The 20,976-nt window shown below is 45.8% G+C and overlaps 1 protein-coding gene and 1 long non-coding RNA gene across 3 annotated transcripts; one reads left to right on the forward strand and one right to left on the reverse strand.

Moving 5' to 3' along the window:
• Positions 1-11,192: 11,192 nt before the first annotated feature.
• Positions 11,193-20,976, forward strand: FGF16 (fibroblast growth factor 16). Its single transcript, XM_030449048.1, has 3 exons — positions 11,193-11,469; positions 17,709-17,812; positions 20,248-20,976. The coding sequence occupies exons 1-3, from the start codon at positions 11,193-11,195 to the stop codon at positions 20,491-20,493; spliced, it is 627 nt and encodes a 208-aa protein (XP_030304908.1). The 3' UTR covers positions 20,494-20,976.
• On the reverse strand, positions 17,233-19,416 carry LOC115598197. 2 transcript variants are annotated; one of them, XR_003987474.1, is made up of 2 exons: positions 19,324-19,416; positions 17,233-17,776 (listed from the first exon to the last, which is right to left on the reverse strand). It is a non-coding gene; the product is annotated as an uncharacterized LOC115598197 (long non-coding RNA). The 2 variants fall into 2 exon arrangements; XR_003987473.1 differs by lacking the exon at positions 19,324-19,416 and adding an exon at positions 18,560-18,764.

Below are 20,976 nucleotides of genomic sequence, written 5' to 3' on the forward strand. Positions count from 1 at the left end.
TGATAAGTAGGAAACAGTAACTCTCACCCTTTGTGAGCCTCAGTGTAATCTTTTCTTACTTGCTTATTTTCAGAAGGCTTCAACAGGGAAGAAAGCAACTTCCACACTCATGTAGGAAGGAGGAGACGTACTGCCCTGCCCTAATTAAATTCTACTAGAAGATTTACTTCCACCCTCCGAGAATTGTCCCACTAATTCTCTTCCTGGCTCAAATGGGTAAAACCTGGGTGCTTTGGTAAACCCCTCCTTCATTAAGGCTACAGGGGTGGTGGCAGGCAGTCTGCAGGCAGTTATAAGAAAAATCTTTCTTCAGGATGTAAAGTTCTTGGGCATCATTTAAAATTCTTGGGCATCCTTCTAGGTCAGACATGCTGTTTTCCACTGCATTAATGAACACAGCCAGTGCTGTTCACTTACACCACACAGCCTGGCTCTTAGTAGCAAACAACCACACATTGCCTCTCTTCTATGTGACAGTGAGCAGATCTGCCTTCCTCAAAGGAAAGCTGAGTAGAAACTTGCTGATGTTGTTCTGCAGCCCTCTGCTCTTTGATTAAACCCCCATTTGTTGTGTTCTTTTGCCACCCCTTTTCTCAAGGCTGTATCTATCACACAGCTGTTCCACATTGAGTTGGGGAATTCACGTGGAGACTCAGGAAAGCAATAGCTTGGCAATTCCAGCCCTGCAAAAGCCAAGCTAAAATGCATTTGTGCAGCACCTGCTGAGGGGACCTTTTACTGCTTTCATAATATGGAACAGGAGTTTGGCCCCAAGGGGAGGATCTCACTATACACATGCAAAACCCCAAGTTCTGCCTCATTATAGTTGCTCGCTGACCAATTAACTGGCTTCCTGTGAGAGCTGGGGGGAAGGCATTTGGTTCATTGAGATACTCAGGCTCTACACTTTGTGAAGGTTTTTTTCAGCTTTAAGGGCTATGTCTGTCCCTAGCCATTCAAAATGCTTCTTCTAGGCCAGATGCTGCACAAAGCATCATGACCTGCTTTTCAGAGATGGGTAAACTGAGGCAGAGGACAGGACATCTCCCCACATACTGCAGTGGGGAGCCATAACCCAGCCCCAGTTCTCCAGACTCAAGGCAGGGTGTGCAATCTGCCTCCAGACAGCTTCTCTGACTGCCCAGGTATCAGATAACTATTTGTACATGGTTTTAATAAGGAGTGTCAGAAATACTCATTCCTGGAAATGTTCTGTGCTTGAGAATGTGCCTGGGATGTCCAGTCCTCTGTGAGTTCAATCTAGGTCATTTAAAATGTCTTTCTGCTACATGATTCAGAGTCATCCCTTGGCAATACCACCTGCAACAATAAGCTACTCCATTTGTAATGACTGTAAGGGTGGGGAAAAAACCCCCAATGTTAACAAATATAAAAATGCCTGAAATAAAAGTTCTCCTCTAAATAAGCTGTGTAATGCTTGCTGACTATTTAACAGAAGCAGCATCTATGATGTAGCACACACCTACAAAGTGTTAAACTGTGCTACTGTAGTAAAACTGCCAGCCTTGGTTATTTAAAAGGTGTCTACCTGTAAGCTTTGCTTTCATTCACTGCTGTTATTAGTACATCCCACATGTCTGATCAGGCTGGCCAGTGCTCCACTCTCTTCATATTACACTTGGCCCCTGCTCCTGATTTATCAGCCACAGAGACAAAAGTTTGGCTTACCCTTTCTCAGCAACAAAGACTTTTTCCTGATGGCTTCAGTCAAACAGAATTCATGTACACGTTTCCCCACAAATCCTTGCTAATGCCATAAACATACATCAGTGTTGCAGCCAAGACAATGACTCCTTGGTGTGATAAAAGATGGGTATCACGCAAGTGTTGCAGTTGATTTTAACATAAAATTGAGTTGACATTGCATGAGCTGGATTTTCCAAGCTCACTTACTGCTTCCTGCCCACTACTTCAGCTTTTTTTTCAGCTCTGTCTGCAGGCCCCATCTGCAACTCCCATTTGAACTCAAGTCTAGCCCATATTCATTCCAGGAATACTATCTAGGCAATCTCTACACCGGAGTGAAACAATTTATACTGCCTTAACACTGTGACAGAAAGAACATTTATGCAGTCTTTGGGTTTCAATTAAACATTAACATGCATGAAGCAGGATGGGTGACATCCTAAGCTTTTTGTCCCTGGTGGACAAGGGGAGTAAAATACTTTAATGGAATTACCCCAGAATCTGTCCTTTCACAAACACTCCAGTCATTTTAAGTTTAAGGGGGGCTTTGCCTGAATCAGAAGATTTCAGTGAGAGGGTTGTTTTAAACCAAAACACACTTTAAAATAAATACAGTCTGGATTATCTTTGATGTGAATGTATAGCTAAGATTTGCATTGCTTACCAGGTTAATTAGACTAGCCAAATTTTTTAATACCATTTTGCATGCCTCAGAGAGACAGAAAGATAAAGATTTACTTTTCTATGAATGGGCCCATTACTAACTGTGAAAATGCTTGCTGCTATCTAGAGCAAAGCTCTTTGTGGTCTAGCTGTATTTGTTCTGCATAATGAAGAGAATGCCAGTGGTTTCCATCTACATACAGCTCTTCTCTCAGGGCACTTTACAGACATGGCTGACTACCTTCAGTAGTTAAAAATGGAGTTACCAGAGGCAAAGAAGATTTAGCGGTCAAAACCCAAGTCTGTGCCAGAGTCAGGAATAGAACTTTGAGCTTCTAAACTCTTCCCAAAGGCCTGGTTTAACCACTACACAGCACTGTGCTAGCAGGGTGCAACCACAGGTCGAGCTCTGCGCCAAAGGGAGAGGCTGCCTATGGCAGCTCCACTGTCAAGCACGTGTACGTGCACATTTCCTTCCCATCCCCCAAACCTTTACAGGGCTCTTTTTTTTTTTTTTTTTTTTTTTTTTTTTATGTGGCACAAGAGAATAAATGCCTGAGACATTATCTGTCCATTCCAAGAGTTCAGAGAATGCGTATGACATCATGGGCATGACTCCCCCACTAATCACATTATATGCTGTTTAACTTAACACTGCTAAGCTTTGTCTGATAACATTGTAAATACCATTTTATTGTAAATTAGATTATACAAACCTCCTCAGAGTTTAGGTCAGTTCTTGTGTGAGGTCCTTGTTCGCCTTCCTCTCTACTACCCCAAATTGAACATTTTTGGTGCCTAAACCAGGGCATTTCTACAGAAGTAAGCACAAGAAGAGAAGGTGGCTAAGCCTGCCTTTTCTGAGTCATTACCTGCTTCTAAGTCAGCTCTGCAGTCTGCAGCAAGTGGATGGAAGACTCCCTACATCTGTTCTTTTTCTCTTTCTTCCCTTGGAATAAAATCAATAATTTTGCCTTTTTTTCTTGAAGCTGGCTGGATTTCTTCACAAATCTTCCTGTGAGGTAGCATATATACTTTAGATCTATCATTTCTCTCTCTATCAAGCCTAAGCTGAGTTATTCCAGTTGGTAGCCACCATGTTCTTATCCTAGCCTTAAGGTTTCTGGTTTGTTTACAAAGAAAGCTGCACAAGTATTATGTGCCTTCCATTTTTGCATTTGATTCTATTTTCTCTAAGGAAAGACCTAGACCCAGACTACATTAAACCATAGCCCCAGTGTCAGCAAAATCTTCAAAGCAATTGGCACACTGATGCTTCCCAGTTTCTGAGAAGGATATTGTAATTTTTCACATTTTGACACATTTATTGCTAAGGGGGGTATCTGAGAAGTTCCTGATCTTTTAGAAAACCTCAGACACAGGATTGCCCAACATTTTTAGACTACTGCATGAGAAGATGCTCCTCCTTTTTCTTCCCTAATTTTATCACTGCCATAAATATCCCATGCTACTAAAACAGAGGTTTAGGAATCCAGGCTTCTGAGGTCTCATCTCAGCTATGCTCAGCTCTGTGCTCCTGTCCTCACTACATTTAACACAGGCTCTCAGTGTCAACCTGAACTCTGCTTCCCATCCATAGGCAAAATTCCTGGGCTGATGGTGCCTCAGACAGAGCTGTACCACCCAGAACCACAACTACCAGCTCTCAACACCAAAAAAGGCTTTGATTTTTGATGTTGGAACCAGTTCTCAGGAAGGACGCAGACCAAGCCTTTGTGCCTTCCACACCTTCCACACTTAGGACAGAGAAATACTATCACAACTAACTGAGAAAGAAAACCTAAGTGAGGCTCATCCTTCCCCAGCACAAAGCACCATGTGACATGGTTGCCTTACACTTACAGGACCCCCTACCATGACAGGCTTTGCAGCCAGCTCCCTCCTCACTTGTTGCTCAGGGCCCTACACATCCTTAGGGCAACCTTCCTGCAGGAGATGGCATTAAGGAATGCTGGCAGCTCACAAAGGGAATGCAGCCCACTCCACTCCACTGGTGCTAGGAAGGCACCAGTTAACTGCACTGAAGGACAGAGCCTCATGTTCTTGAGCAAATCACCTGCCTTCTGCATTCCTTCATGTTCCCATCTGGAGAAAGGCAACAGCAGTGCTGTCCAAACACAGCAAAAGGAGGCCATAAAATGCTGAGATCTCACATGAATCTGAGTCTACCTGAACTGCTATTCCCACACACTGCTTTTGTGTGAGGGTAATGCTCCGATGAAAATAACAAAATGACAGGAAGAGTAACTGACAACCCCCACAAGTACCACATGGGAAACTGCCAGACTGTTAATTACAGAGTGAAATCTAGCTCATAAATGAGCCTCACCGCTAGAAGAATGAAAGACAGAATATAGTGACAGAATTGGTGAAAAGATCATAACCAAGAGAAAGAGCTGTTCAATGTCAGTGATGTGGGGAGCTCCCCAATGGCCTCTGAATAGGGTCTGAGATGTCACTGCTGCTGTTCCATGTTCCATAAATGATCTGGAAATGCTGTAGGTAGGAGGCTGATGATACAAAGCCAGTCAACAAAATGAAACCTAAGATTTATTTAGTGACTGGGTGTTAAAATGGTCAATTTCATTCAAAGTTTGTAAATTAAAAATAATCTGTGATGAAAAAGCCATTTTCATGAAAGGAATCCTGGAGTACTGGATAGTTCTCTGAAAAGATGGGCACAACATCAGCAGTTGGGAAAAATGTCTTTCTAAGGATTTTTAGGGCAAGAATCAGAAGAAAGCAGAAAGTGCCATTATTCCTCTGTATAAATCCATAGCATCCCCATCATCTGAATACTGGGCCCAGTAATTATAGAAACACAAAGGTATGAAAAGGTCAAGAACAACAGTGTACCAAAAGCCTCACAAGAGATGTCTGAAAGCCTTAGCACAGGGCAAACATAAGCAAGCCAGAGACTTTCAACCTGGAAAATAAGGAGAATAACAATTAAGCTCTAGACAAGCTGTTACAGCAAGGAAAAGGTAAACAGAAATGATTAGTTTAAAGTAGTCTTAACAGAAAATAAAAGGGCACCAGCTCAAACTGGCAGGCAGCAAGCAGGTTCAAAAGCAAACAAAAGGAAGCTCATTTTCACACAATGCCTAATGATGTTGTGGAACTCATTGCCACGGGATGTTATGGCAGCCAAAAATACAAGTGGGTTTCAAAAAAACAATTAGACAATTTTATGGCAAAAGGTCCATCAAGGAATATCAAAAACAATGATAGAGCTGCAGCCTCCAACTCAGGAAGATCTCTAAACCAGAAACCACTGGAAGCTGGGAGGGTTTACCAAAGGAAGTATCACTCTTTACTTGTCCTGTTTTCCATACACAAGTTATTAGCCATTATCAAGAGGCAGGATATGGAGCTAGACAGACCTTTGCTGTGACTCTTTTTTATATTGCACCAATCCTAACTGATGCAGATATAAACACATATCCCTCCCTGGCCACGGATAATTCTGTAAAAGGTTTCTATGGTTAAAAGTCACCCACTTAGAAGAGTAACATAAAAAATGACAGCACTTTTGTATTTGAGCAGGACTAGAACTGGGTTTTTGTGTTTCCCTAGGTATGTTCTGAGCCTGTGCTTTCCAGAGAGGAGTTACGATGTTATCCTCCTTTTTATTACCTAACTACAGCCAAAGAGACAAATCCAGTAGAAAGAATTCACTCCAAATTTCATTTGTGAGCCACCCAGTGACTTATCCTGGTGAGTGAGGGCTTCTTAGCTTAAGAAACTCTGGAGAACTAGTGCAGGAACTACCTACCAAGTGTGATATACTGAGGAGTAGAATTATACAGGTACATACTCTCACATACTTGGCCAAATACCAAAAGCCTAATGACTCAGTAGTCCTGTAATTCTAGACCAATTCACAAGATAAAATGATTACAAATGGGGACAACTGTATTATGCAGCACTTTACCCCAGTAAATAAAGCAGCCTTCCCTGTTGCTCATTCAGCACTTGGAAATATATGGCATAATTTAATCCAGGAGTCAAATCTGTGCTTCGCTGTGCCAAAGAAAGGTTTAATTTTTCAAGGGGAGTAAGTACCTGCAGTTTTCAAATGTGACAGACCCTGCATGCATGAGGGTCAACAATGCTCTGAAGTTCACATCACATGCTTGTCCTTGTTTCCCTAAGGACTAAAGATCTTAATTACAGCAGTTCTCTCAAAATGAGGGTTCTTGTGAGTCAGAGATGAGCCATATGTCTCCTACTTGTTAATCCACACTGGGATTATTAAAACCAGCAGAACCATGTCTGACACTAAAAGAAATATCTGGAAAAGGTGGGTACTTTCTCTTTTGAAAATCACATCCTTTATTTAGGCACCTGATCCCAAGACCCAAGGTAGGCAAGCTTGGAGCTTTACCCTTAGACTCTTCACCTTCACTCTGCCACTAATTCTAAACTTGACAGAAAAAATGTATACATACTTCTATACATTGATTGACATTCTGGTTCCTCATTCATGTTGCCTTCCACAGGACAGAGCAGTGAGATTCCTTAGGTCAGTGGCTCTGGTCCATTACGCACTCCTTAACACAGGGTCCAGCACAAACAGGGTCTGGGGCCTGGAAGTGGTACTACAAAAATAATAATAATACTGGCTTAAAGAAAAACAATCAAAGATAAAAATCAATAAACCATCCCCTGTTCCCCTTAAGAAAATTTGTTTATTTACCCCCTCACAAAGGAGGATGCCCTATTTATCTGCAGGGAAACCTCAGGCATTCCTTGCATGTGCAGCCCAGATGGTCACCACACAACAAAAGGCAGAAGGGCTCCCTGCAAATGCACGGTTTCTGGAGAGACAGAAGTTTGGTAAGAGCTCCTGCCCTCCAAAATCCTAAACAAATACAGAAAGCCATCAATATCCTTTGAACAACATCTCCTACAGGAAAAAGAAGCTATCTGGGAAAAAGGAAATGCACAGTGAATTTGGTTGTGAGTCTTCATCCACTGGTTTGTCTTCATATGTTAGTTTGAGAGGTGGGAAGTGCTAAGGAAGCAAAAGTATTATTTATTAACACTCAAGGCTCTGGTTTTTTCTTTTTCCTCAGACACTCTTCATGTCTGATTTTTCTTTCATGGCCATTGCTACTTCAAGTTTTTTTCATCTGTCTTGATCTTTTCTTTAGCAAATGGAATTGCCCCAGGCAAAGGATATGCAGTATCTAGATTTACTCATTGCATTTATTTATCTTACCCTGTTCTAATTAATTTACTGCTTTGACCCCAGTTCTGCTCTTCCTTTGATTTTATAGTCAGATAGCAAATGTGACTGCTCTCCATGAATAGTAATTGTTCTGCAAATTAATTCCATTAATATCTTCACTACCTTGCTAAACAGATAGTTCTGCAGTGTATAGGAGGGGTCTGCAAGGTCCATTTTAGGAAACTGGGTATAAACATCATTTCTAATTGTTCTGCAGATTGAAAGGCAGAGCAATTTGGCAGTAATCATTTCAATTACTAAGGGAGACAATATAAGCTGTAGTCAATATTGTAGTCAATAGCTGGGCAAACTGCATGAACTGAAGCAAAGTAAAGCAGAAAATTAGTTCTCTAACACATTATGCTGTGTGACACAAACTGTTTACAGGTTTCTGTCCTCCTTTAAGACATTAGTGAGTGCAAAACTATATTCTATGCAATACATTCAAAATATTGTTAAATAGGTTTCTTTTTTTGAAGGAGTCATTCCTGCTCTTGGTATTTAAAATATATGGCTTTTTTTCTTCAAACAATATGAGATACAAAGATCTCTGCTTTTTCCTCAGCTTAGTAAAAGCAAAAATAAACCAGGAAATTAAAGAAAAGAAAAAAAAAAAGAGAGAAAGATAATTTTTCCACATCCTGTTGTGCCTAAATAGAACACGTTGTACCAGCCTGTACAACTGCTCAATAAAATGTATTGCAGACACTTCAAAAGCTGACCATAATCATGAGAGTTAAGTGAGGAATGTCAGCTTGGTCGGGGGATTTCACTGCTTTTGTTATACATTAGTTAAACACGCAAGTTTTTGTTTTGTTTTTTTTTTTTTTCTAACTTTATCTTGGATTTTACTGTAATATAATTGAACTCTCTTACCTCTTTCAGTATCTAAGTGTTCCTTTAACTGCTTGTATGGATTTGGGTTTAAGGATATTGTAACAGATCCAGAGGCAATTGAAGTCAGCAGAAGCCTCAGCTGAGGTTGGTTTAGTCTTTCCATGTGGAAACTCTTTCACTCTCTCTTCTTAATACCCCTGGGATCAGCCTTCAGATGTGTTCAAATCTAAGGTGACTGCTATGAATCCAGAGGCAAAACTCACACCTACTTCAACAAAACCAGGCTTTACAGAAGACTGTATTTGGTTGTAAGTTGGATTATTCACATTATATGAGTTTCATGCATTAAATTCACAGCATTTATGGGATTATATCCTTAATAGTAATTCCAGGTTTGGGGTGTCCTGTTGTGCTGCCTGTCCCCCTCCATCTTGGACCTCTCTCATTTTAACCGAGGCATAACTAAGTCTTCATAAAGATATTACAGAAATAAAATCAATCTTGGGTGGGATGCTTGAATTCCTCAGACAGCAGTATCTCCATGTAACCACACCTGATAAACAAATTGCCAACGAACACACTTCTGTAGATTTTTACTACTTCTGAAGCAGACTATATTTCTGTAAAAAACCCATGGCTTTAGGCTTCATGTGTCAAGTTCTGCACCCACAGCTCTAACAGGAAAAACCACTCCCACCCCCCATTTTAAAAAAAAGATTGCTCACCCACTGCAGACACACATGTGGGTGTTCTACATCATAATATCAGAGTTTCCTTTGTGTTTTAGCCCTCTCTCTGGGATGGATGTGAGGAGAAGCACCTCACTGTGGGGTGGGACCTCCTGAGGGGAGAGACCCACAGAGGAGGAGAGATCCTGCGGTGAGAAATCTGCTGAGGGAAGACTTGCTGAAGGAACAGATCCAGTGAGAGGGTTCAGAGGGGGAGAGATTCTCTGAGGGAAAGAGGAGACAAGCTGAAAAGAAGACTTGCTGAGGGGAGAGACTCACTGAGGAGAGACCCACTGAAGGAAGATACCTGCTGAGGGGAAACCCATTATGAGAGAGACAAGCTGAGGGGAGAGACAGATGGAGGGGAGAGACTCACTGAGGGGACAGACCCACTTGAGAGACTGACTGAGGGGAGAGACTCACTTGAGAGGAGATAATGGCTGAGGACAGAGACCCCCTGAGGGGAAAGACTCATTTGAGAGGAGAGATTCACTGAGGGGAGAGATCCACTTGAGAGGACAGACTCACTTGAGAGGAGAAATCAACCCACTGAGGGGAGAGAGACTCACTTGAGATACTGACTGAGGAGAGAGACCGACTGAGGGGAGAGATTCCCACAGTGGGGATACACCACGGGGGAGACCCCCCTGAGGGGGGAACGACACTGCACTTCTCCAGCAGCAGATCAGACTGGCGGCAATTTTGGGTCCTTTGTGGTTTTCTCCGACTCCTAGCAGGGCACGGAGGAGCCCGTGGGCGACGCTTCACTTCAGTGAGATAAAAAACCAGTCAAGTCCCGACTCCTCAGAATGCCAGGGGCCTCCTCAGGTCCCGGCCGGCGGGACTGACCGAAGCGTCCCCAGCGCCGCCTGGCGGGCAGGGCGGGGGCGGCTGGGGAGCAGGGGGCTGAGGCGGCAGCGGCCCTGCCCGCCCTCCCTTCTCCCCTCCCAGCCGGGCCCGCCGGTGTTTGTGTGTTCCCCCGCCCCTCCCGTCTTCCCGAGCCTGATTTCGTCTGTCTGAAGCGCGGCCGGCAGCTGCCGTTGCAGATACGGTGTCGGCGGGCCGGGGGAGAGCGCGGAAACACCTGTTTCCAACATGGGGAAGGCGGGGAGGGAGCCCGCGGCGGGGACGGGCAGTGCCGCTGCCTTTCCCTCACCTCCCGCCGCCCGTAAAACCCGTGGGATCGCTTTTCAAAAAAAAAAAAAAAAAACAAAAAAAAACCCCACAACAAACCCAAAAAACCCACGAGAAAGGTCGCCTATCCATTTTTACCCATTCACCTGAAAAACGTGTCTCCAGACCTCTCCTCGCGTGTTAATTTTTTTTCCACCGTGTCTGTTTTTAGGGGCGTGGGGAGCACGCGTTGAGGGCGACCCTGACAGACCCGGCAGCCCTGACAGACCCAGCCCGACCCCGCCATGTCGGTGCCGGGTCTGGGGGCACCGGGGCAGGGGACACTCCCGCCGAGGAGGAACGGGAGAGGGCCGGAGGTTGCTGGCGGTGCGGGAGTGATCGGGGCCGGCATCCTCGGGTGTGTGCGGGGGCTCCATGATTTCATCGGCGGCTTGGCAGGGACCTGCCAAGAGCTGTTATGCCTCACTGCGATGTGTAGCTTTTTCCTGCCATTTTTTTTTTTTTCATAATAAAAGAGGGAGTGAAGCTGAAAGGAAAAAAAAAATAAAAGGAAAGCCAAGTGGATCAGAGAAGAAGGGGGAGAAGAAAAAAAAAAAAAGCAATAGCCAAAGGGGATGCCAGTGAGGTGTGGCTTGCATTTAAATATCCAATATGTCAATGTAAGGGGAGTGTGTACGTATATAAAGTGCAGTTTGCATCCGACCGCGGGACACATCCAGCCATGGGAGGCGCGGGGAGCGCGGGGCCGGGCCGGGGCCGGCAGCGCGGGACCGGGTCGGGTCGGGCCGCGCTCCTCTGAGGGGCCGCTCCCTGAGGGGCCGCTCCACTCCGCTCCCCGCCGCGCCCGCCCGCCCTTGGGCCGCGGCCCCATGGCCGAGGTGGGCGGCTTCCTGGGCGCCCTGGACCCCGACCTGCACGGCTTTCCCCCCGGGCTGGGCGGCGGGCTGCCCCTCGCCGACTCCCCCGGTTTCCTCAACGAACGCCTGGGGCAGATCGAGGGGAGGCTGCAGCGAGGCTCTCCCACCGACTTCGCTCACCTCAAGGGCATCCTGAGGCGGCGGCAGCTCTACTGCCGCACCGGCTTCCACCTGGAGATCTTCCCCAACGGAACGGTGCACGGCACCCGGCAGGACCACAGCCGCTTCGGTAAGGGACGCTTCTGGGCCAGGTCGGTTCGGGTGGGTGGGTGGGTGCCGTGTGGGGACCGGGAGCAGGTGCCCCGTGTGTAAAACTGATTACCCCGCTAATGGAAATCATCTACGGGATGGATATAATGAGGCTCCTAAACAAATGCGCTCACTCCCCAGCAATGCGGGAGGGTTCTTTTCTTTTTTATTATTATTTCCAATTTCCTACTCTCCCGGCGCTCAGCCCTGCTGCAGGTGCACAAAAACGTGCCTGAGCTGGGGGGGCGATGACTAAAAATGCATAAAAAAAAATAATAAAGCGAAAAAAAAAAAAAAAGCGAAAAAAAAAAAAAAAAAAAAAAAAAAAAAAAAAAAAAGCAAGGGGGAGGGAGTGGCCAGCTCTAAGTGTGCCTCTGAAGTTAGTGTCGAGGGAGGCAAAAGAAAGGAGGGAGTGCACTGGAAAAAGAAATTCCTCGCTTTTTTGGTTGGTGTTTTTTTTGTTTTTTCCTTCTTTTTTCTCCCGTTTTTTCGGCCTCTGCAGATACTTGTGAGCTTCTTGCTTCTACTTGCATGAATTTCATTAGAAGAGTGTCTCCCCAATGCGGGCAGGGGTCAGTTGGCTGCACGGGTGTCAGAAGCCGGGTTTGGGTAGGTTTTTGGAAAGGAACAGGGAATATGAGGGGGGAAAACCCCTGAGGGGACCTCGGGAAGAAAGGAGAAGATGGAACAATAGGCAGAGCTCCGTGGATTTACCTTGCTGCCCGGGATACAGCTGGAAGACTGCAGCGCCTGTATCAGTGTCACAGCAGAGCAGGGATCTCTAATGAGACTGTATGTAATCTTCAAAAAATGCATCCCAAGCCACAGGCGAAGAAGTACAGTGAGTTTGAGAACAGCTCAGGAAAATTCCCGCTACTTCAGCATCTAGTGCAGGTGTCTGTGCAAGCTATCAAGAGCTCCCATGCCAGTGATCTCAGCTCTGTTGTCAACAGGTTGCAAGAAGTGCTCGCAAGACTTTGGTGTAGTTTTCAAGTGATTTAACTCCTCGGTGAAAGAAATCTGGTTTTTAATTTTTTAACATTTTTTAAGATTTTTTGGGTTTTTTGCCTTTACTTGTTTGCAACCCATCCCTTTCTGCTACTCCAGGCAGGCTGCTGCTGCTGCCATTGTTGGTAGCGTACGGCAGGTTTTTGGAACAATTGGAGGAGCTTATTTCCGTATTGCACTTTCTATAAACACCAGGTGTGTGCAGAGCATGTCCCTGCCTAAATCAACAAGAAAGTCATAACCAGCAGGTCAGAGTCAGGTACTTAAGAGGCTCGTGGGGCAAGCATTCTTTTATTACCTCCCAAAAGACACACATCTTTTAACTGTTCACACTGCCATACGTGATGGGTTTCCACATTAAAAGAAACGGAAAGAAAACCCATTGCTTCTGTTTGGTTTTAGTTCAATCTGCCACGTAGTATTTCTATCAGTTCTTTTTACTTATTTTTATACAAGTAAGCACCCAGTTTCAAATGGCTGCATCTGTCTCAGTTTCTTCTTTTAGAAAGATTGTTTGAAACTTCACTCTTTTGCTCAAACTTTGGGGGAAAACGCGTGAAATCTGTTAAAACTTTTCATGAATTTTGCATGCTCAAGCTTCAGTCACAGAGTGCCTTCAATAAATCCAAACACTGGCATCCCCCTAAGTGCTTTAGCAGTCAGCATCCAGCTCCGTAAACTAGACCAGACCTCAGATATAAAATATTACAGTTTTCTGCTTCAGGGTTTTCCCAGAGGCAGTGTAAAATAAATAGTTATTTGTTGTAATTGCAAGACAAAGCCCCAAAGGATTAGACTGGAATCCTCGTGTTCAGATAGAGTTGGACTTAAACCTCGCTTCAGCAGAGACTCAAAGCAATAATGTGTTGGCACACAGCATTCACCATCTGCATTCAGTAGCCATGAATATTTAAATTCCAGTGTTGCTGGTATGGTTCGTATTAGGATGTAATGTATCAATGCATTCCTAAATTTTGCATGCAGCCATCAGAAAGCAGGAGCTTGTTACAGGAATCAGCAGCCTGGGCGATTCTGGGGAGCTACAAAACCTGTGGTGAGGGACCCAGAGCTAAGACAAGGTGTTTTTTTGTGGTTTTTTTGGGGGGGCAGGGGGGTGGTTTAAAGCTGCCTTAAATCTAAGGGGAAATCCAGGGTGGTGGTTCTGGTGGATCAAGCCCACGTGGCCAGAAGGTGCTGCCTGGTGATGCTGCATGGATGGCTGCAACAGGGCAGCAGAGGCATGTGTCCAGCTGCAGGAGGGCTGTGGGGTAGAACCAGACTTTGCATCCCTACCTCCTTAATCCTGGAAAAGGTTCAGGAAAAAACAGTATCTGCACCCTCCCAAAAGCAACCAGATGTGCAAGACATCCAAATCTTCCAGAGAGGAAAATAAAGAGCCAAAGTGATGCAGAGCAGAGGACCAAGGTCCTCACGGTGAGGGTTAACTGGGGGGGGATTCTTTTGTACCTCAGCATTCAGGGGATGGGACTGCAAGACACAGGGGAGGCAGCAGCAGCATCCACCCACACGGCCTGACCAGCCACAGCAACTATTCCCTCTCATCTGTCACGTCCCTAAATCACACCTGTCTTCTGGAATGTGACATTTTATACTTGTAAAAATACAGATTCGTGCAAGAACAATGGAGCACAGCTTGTTTTTCCTGGAGGAGGCTTAAGGCAAAATTTGGTGGAGCCCTCCAGGATGGTTGGAAGAAAGCTCGTTCTCACACTTGAGAAGTGCCCAAACTCACTGTCTCTGAACTGGCAGCTCCACCTAATTAATCCCAGAAAGAATAAAGTGTTTTCAAAAATGTATCTGTTTTCACTCCATCTGCTAAGAACCTTCCTGTAGAAAAAAATAAAGGACAGACAAAGGCTGGAGGGGTTTTGGACTGACGTTGGTGCTCCTATGACAGTCCTTCTCAGAATGAAACCCAGATAAAATTCACCAGGAGAATCCCTGCCAGGAGGAACTGATCCTTTTCTGCTTCATGGTTGTTTTACAGCAGCATTAAACAAGTGGCAGCAACTGTGCTACTCTAAACTGAAAGTGGGGAGAGAAGAAGGCCTTGAGTTTGTGCTGCAGACAAGAGAAGCTCTTCTCGGGTACAGAACTGCCAAGGGATCTGCAGCAGTCTCCTGGAGAAGCTGATGAAACCCCCCCAAGAAAGTTTTGCTGTAGATTTTGACACTCAGACCCTGGTGCACCTGTTGCTGAACAGTTGTTGAGGTTTTTAGCCAAAGCTTTAGGTTTGTAGCCATTAATACAACATCTGATGTTTCTCTATCCCCAGCTCCTGAATACAGTCATGTAAGAAGAGACAGGTGCAAGGAGCTGAATTGTTCTTTGAGGAGTGGTTGAGAGTAAAGTGAGAGTGTGTGGGTCCAGCCATGGCAAAGCTTGGGAGATTATTCAGTGCTTTGGTGAGGAATGAATCCAGTCTTAATCAAACCTCTCCAAATATTATCTAGAAAGGCGCTAGCTAGGGACAAACAGTGAATAATCAAAGCAAGAAAAAAGAGGCAAGTGCCCCGGGGAGAGGAAAAAAAAGAAAAAGGGAAAGAAACAAATCAAAACACAACAACAAAACAAACCAAAAAGCATGTTCTACCACAAAAACACCCCGCTACAATTGGAAGGAAAATTCCTGAGCTGGCCCCAGTGGCCTCTCCCTGTGCTGCTGGAGATCAGATGTACGAAGCTGCAATTTCATCGAGCAGTTGGAGTGAGCTGAGGACAGGATGGAGATCCACCCACATTTTTGCAGCCTTCACTCCTGATTTTTGTGGGTTTAGGTTATGTCCTTCGTGCTGTTTCAATGGAGTCATCTCAAAGTGCCACTCCAAAATCAGAAAATCTTCTTGGTCAGAAGAGATCTGACACATTGAAGAAATTTGGTTTGCAAAACCAGCAAGTATTTACCCAACCTGTTCCAGATGAGGAGTGTCTCACCCACCCACTCAGAGGGAAGGTGCCTGGGCTGCTCCTGGGTTGCTCTTTACCAGCTCTTTGGAGATTTGGGTGGAAAGGGTGCTTGTGGGAATACCCATGACAAGCTCTTTGTTTCCCTGCCTCAGGCATCCCTCAGTTTCTACATGGGACCAGCAGCATTTTCCTGCTTCCCAGGGGTGACAGAAGACAAAGGAGAAAAGAAAAATGTCAGTATTATCTCTAGGACTGTGGTTTTGCCTATAGGATGGTCAACCTACTTCCCATCAGATATTTTTCACTTGAAAATCCACTTGTCACCAGCCTGGGAAAGATTCCCTGGTTTCTGGGGATCTCTGAGCTCTTTTCTCCTTGTGTTACTCCTTGCCCTCTCTCTTGATCATGTCAGTCTTCCTCCTACTCACACAGTGGCTCTCCTCATTTCTGTCCTGGGGACAGATGGAGAGAGGGGAGCACACAGCAGTTCAGTGACTCCCTCCACATCCCAGAAGCAGTGGGCAATGGAGGCAGAAGACCACCCTGACCTTTTTCCTTCCCCATTCCTGCTTCTTTTCAGATAAGAAACCACAATAACTACCAGGAGGGTGAGCAGAGCAGAGCCAGGGTCCTGCTTTGCCTGCCTGGCTTGGGAAGGATGCCTTCCCTGCCTGCTCCTGGCCTTTCTGAGGGCAATCTGTGTCCCCAGGCCAGGGTGTCCCCAACCTGGGCATCTTTCAGCCTGGACAATGTCTGCACTGGTCCCTAAAACGTGTTTGCTGTCATTTGCTTCCCAGTTTGTCCTGAGAAATTGCTGTTCCCAAGTCTACATTTCATCTCCCCTCCATCTCCTGCAGGGGAGGGCCAGAATCAGATGCACAAATACCAGAGTAAGCAGGGCAAAAAGAGGACAGAAAGTCTGATATCAGGTAGGAAGGACTGATTCTTGCACCCAGCTTAGCTGCCAGCATCTGCCTGATGAGTCTGTGCTGAGCAAAGGGGAGACACAGAGGTGTCCCTCGCCGTCTGGTCTGTCCTATATTTAGGTGGTGATTGATGCAGCATTGGCTCAGAGCTGTTGCATCCATGCCTGGCCCAGCATGGCCCAAAAATGAGGGGTGACTAGAGCTGTGGCTGCCTCTGAAGTCAGCTGGCTCAGGTGGCTGCTGGTCATGCGGTGATTTTAGACTCCTCAGAGGAGCCCTGGAGGTAACCTGATCAGAGAGGCAATTGCTCAGGACTGGACAGTTTGGGAGCTATATTAGGAGACCTGGAGCCAAGCTAAAGGTTAGAGCAACTTCATCTTGCCCAGTCATTAGGTGGGATGGGGGAAACCCTCTTCCTTCCTCTGCTGCTACCTCCCAGCTCATTAATTCAGCACTGGACACAAGCAAAGACTGCCCATGACCTCTAGATAAGGAGTGTGTGGCATCCAGGGTCAACACAGTCCCACTGATGCCTTTAGGAGTTTTTCCTGTGAAGTTTGATGTTCTCCACCACTTGTGAGGTTGGCGTTGCTCAAACCAGTTAAAAACACACCTACTTGAGGGCTGTTTGTTTTTAAGTGCCTCACCAGGGGTTCTCCTGTTACAAGTCTTCTCTTCATCAAAGCAGCTGCTGTCTGTTGTGTCTGGCAGACCCCACTCAGTTCTTGGCCAGAGGAATTGAGGCTGCCCCCTTCCTGCAGAGGAAGATGCATTTCTACCTGCACATATTTGAAGTTGGATTTTATCTCTGCAGCTTGTCTATACATTTAGAGGTGGCAGGTGGTACCTCAGCTGGGGTGACCCTCACCAGACATCTCTTCTGGTGCTTCAAACAAATTTTTATTGAACTCATCACTTTAAAACATCTGGGACTATCATCTCAAACCAGAAGCCCCAGTGGTGGCAAAAATCACTCTCCTTTTGGTGAAGAATAAAACCCAGCAGGACAACAACAGCCTTCTGAAATTTCTGGTGTGCCAGGCACAGGTATCTCCATCTTTCCTCTTCGTGAAAATTATGAAAAAACAAAGCAAACAAGCAAAACCTCCAAGCCAAAACAACAGAACTTAGCAAATCTTTTCTCACTAGCAAAGATAATCCCTCTTGTGCCACTCAGTCCAATTTGTGGTGAAGCCTGGAGTGGCAATCAGAAGACTGCAGGTGTATGACACTGTAGAGTTAAGAACAATACTGTTATTAAATAAGGAAAATGGGATCTGTAGGAAGCTCTGCAAAGCTTGGGAAAGGCTTTTGTCCCTGGAGCCTCTGTATAATCTGGATTTTTCTTCTGTTGTAGGGATTTTGGAGTTTATCAGTCTGGCAGTGGGGCTGGTAAGCATCCGTGGGGTGGACTCCGGGCTCTACCTGGGCATGAACGAGAGAGGAGAGCTGTATGGGTCGGTAAGTTCAAGGCTTTGTGCTGGTTAAAACACTTCTATTCTGAAAAGTTAACTGGATTCTAGTAAGCCATTTTTAGTTTCCTGTTCTGTAGCTGCTGCCCTTCACTGGTGCTTTTCATTCAGATGCCCCATTGCCTTGAATTCAAATCACCTTTTTTTTTTTTTTTTTTTGAAATGCCTCTTTCTAGATCACTGCCCCTGTGAGGATACTGGTGTTTAAGGAGGAATTTAAAGTGAAAGAGAATAAACCAGTTTTAAAACAAAGCAGAAAGCACATACTTCCTCTGACCTAATCAGATCAATCTCAGAGTACAGAAATTTAAACTTGTGTACCCTGCCTCCAGAGAAACCTTGAGAAAACCTTTGCTGAGCAAACAGCAAACCATGAGTTTCCATCATCTTTTCTTTTACCATTCCCACCTGAAGTTGCCACAACCCCTTTCACTATTTCAGATGCAGTTACCAATGGTTATATGAGATAATCAAATACCAGCATGCACTGATAAATGTTCTTTTCCCACTTTGTTTCTGGAATCTACCCCAAACAAAAGTTAAATGCAGTGATTAAATTACAAATACACAAGACAGGTAAAGATTAAAATCACCAGGGCTCCATAAAGCACAAAAACTCTTCAAGCCCACTTGAGGAAGCCAAGCTGGAGCCTACCCCCCCACAGCACTTCTCCTGTCAAACCCCAAGGCTGCTCAGCAGTTTTTCCTTGTGCCTGCTGCCAAGGAGGACACAAACCTGCATGTTCCCTCTGTGCTGTCCAACCCAGCAGCTCTGATGTTGAATCAGGAGTTTTGTGATGGGTTAATTAAAAACAAAACCAGGGTAACATCTTAACACCACTTCATCTGGAAACAGAAGGGACCTGAAGACGTAACCACAGGAGTTTTCTCTCTGTCCTGGCAATCTTGTACAGCAGACAGCAACACCCTGAGCAGACACACTGCAAGGACACAGTCAAACCTCTGACCCAAGTCACGAGCCCGGTCCCCAAATAACCCTGGAGCTCTAAAATCTGGGAGGCATGGGTTGTACAATGATGGCTTTTCAAAATCAAAAGCCACTACAGTATTCTTAATTAAAGGTCCATGAAACAGCAGCTACCAACAGCATTAGCATTACAATGGGATTTGAGGAGATTACAGGGAAGCTGTGTTTTTAAATTTTCAGCAAGTTTATTATTTCCCTCTGTGCCAATTTGATGTGTGTGTTGATATAGCCAGAGGCAGCCAACCCTGCAGGGAGACGTGGAGTCCCCTCTGCAGACAGCTCTGTCCCTGGGAACCTTGGGCCAACATTTCTCCTCAGCTTTCCCCCATCCCAGGAGCACAACTGGGATGTTGTGAGCAGAGCACAGAGCACCACAAGTCAGCAGCAGCACCTCCCACACTGCCTGTCCAGCATCAGTGAGGACATCCCAGGGCTTGCAAAGAAATCAGTGGCACCTTCCAGAGCCAGCCCAGCTTCTCCAAACATTTTAGACAGACACTGAGACACTGTACCTCCAGGCAGCCCACTGCAGAGCAGGTAAACTGAGGCCAGTCAGCAGTACAGGAGTTCAACCAGTCAGCAGCTTCCAACGTGTTCTAAGGAGATGGGATCCTAGGGAAAGAAAAAAAGAAAAAAAAAATCTGTATTTACTGATGGATCTAGGAAGAAAACCCCCTGGTTCCCCAGGTCTCCAATGGCAAGGGATGTGTTGTAGGCTTTTGGAGGGCTCACAGCTCACCTTGGGGTCTGTTTAATCAGCAGTGAAGCATTCAAAATGGGTTCTGAGTGCAGGTGAGCTCCTGCATCCTGCTACAAAACATTTACTGCAGGCAACAACATTTACTTAGAACTCCCTGAGCTGTAGGTAGGACACCTTCCCTGCCCAAAGGGTGCTGCAGCCCATGTTGGCAGCTGCCTTTCATCTGAGAGGACACCCCTATCCCTCCTGGTGGGAGGGGATGGTGAGGCCCTCTCTGACAGCACAGTGGTGCTGGCAAAGCCACTGTGTCCTCAGGGGCAGGAGAACATCCCTGCTTCATGTGGGCAGGAGGACATCCCTGCTCCTCATGGGCAGGAGAACATCCCTGCTCCTCGCTGTGGCCAAGCACATCTCCAGGAAAGCAGGAAGGGAGAGACACCACTGCAGAAAGTGCACACCCACCTTCTCCTCCTATTTTGGTCTCCTTCCTCCTCCAACTTCCAAGGTTTTTGGGTCCCAGCTGGAAGGGCTTGTGCCCGGTTCCCAGCTCTCACCCCCAGGAAAAGATCCCCAGCAGCACAGTGCCCATCCTCAACAGAAGGCAGCTGGGACAATCCTTGGAAAACAAAGCAAAGGAAGGAGGAAACCATCATTATTATTTTACTTTTCTGTAATTTTTGACACCACTGTCCTTTTCCTTCCCCCCCCTCCCCTCACCCCCTCTGCCCCACCACAGAAGAAGCTGACGCGGGAGTGCGTTTTCCGGGAGCAGTTTGAGGAGAATTGGTACAACACCTACGCCTCCACCCTCTACAAACACCCTGACTCTGAGAGGCATTACTACGTGGCTCTCAACAAGGACGGCTCCCCCCGGGAGGGGTACAGGACTAAGAGACATCAGAAATTCACTCATTTTTTACCCAGGCCTGTGGACCCTGCCAAAATCCCTGCCATGTACAGAGACCTCTTCCACTACAGGTGATGTTTCCTGCACCTGCCCCGTCACTGTACATACCTGGGCTCCCAAGCTTTGTTTTTGGGTTGTTTTTTTGTTTTGTTTTGTTTGTTTTGTTTGTTTTGTTTGTTTCCCAGAGCACTAATTATTATTACTAATCATTCCATCGATCCTGTAAGCTGACGTGCCATAGGAAAACACTTACAGGGAATCCAGACACTGCTGTTCCTCCTTGTTTCAAGCGTATATCGAACCCTGGGTTATTTATGGGGGTGGGGGTAGGGGATGGGAGGGAGCCCCATGTATAATCTTTGCCTTTTCCTTCACTTTCTTTACCTGGTTGCTATGATGGAGGCCGAATATTCAATGTTATGGTTGCTTAAAGGAACAAGAGCAAAACAGGTCACCTGGGGGGAAAACAGAACTGAAATCAAGAGAAGGAAAGAAAATGAAAAGAGCACAGAAGCACTGCAGATGTTGCTGCTAAGCTGGGGATGGTTACCTGAAAAA

Source organism: Calypte anna, chromosome 4 (assembly GCF_003957555.1).
Source record: "Calypte anna isolate BGI_N300 chromosome 4, bCalAnn1_v1.p, whole genome shotgun sequence".
NCBI classification, from domain to species: Eukaryota; Metazoa; Chordata; class Aves; order Apodiformes; family Trochilidae; genus Calypte; species Calypte anna.

Coding starts and splice junctions, on each gene's coding strand:
- FGF16 (XM_030449048.1), top strand. CDS start 11,193: ATGGCCGAGGTGGGCGGCTTCCTGGGCGCCCTGGACCCCGACCTGCAC. Junction 11,470..17,708: donor GCAGGACCACAGCCGCTTCG/GTAAGGGACGCT, acceptor CTTCTGTTGTAG/GGATTTTGGAGTTTATCAGT. Junction 17,813..20,247: donor GAGGAGAGCTGTATGGGTCG/GTAAGTTCAAGG, acceptor GCCCCACCACAG/AAGAAGCTGACGCGGGAGTG.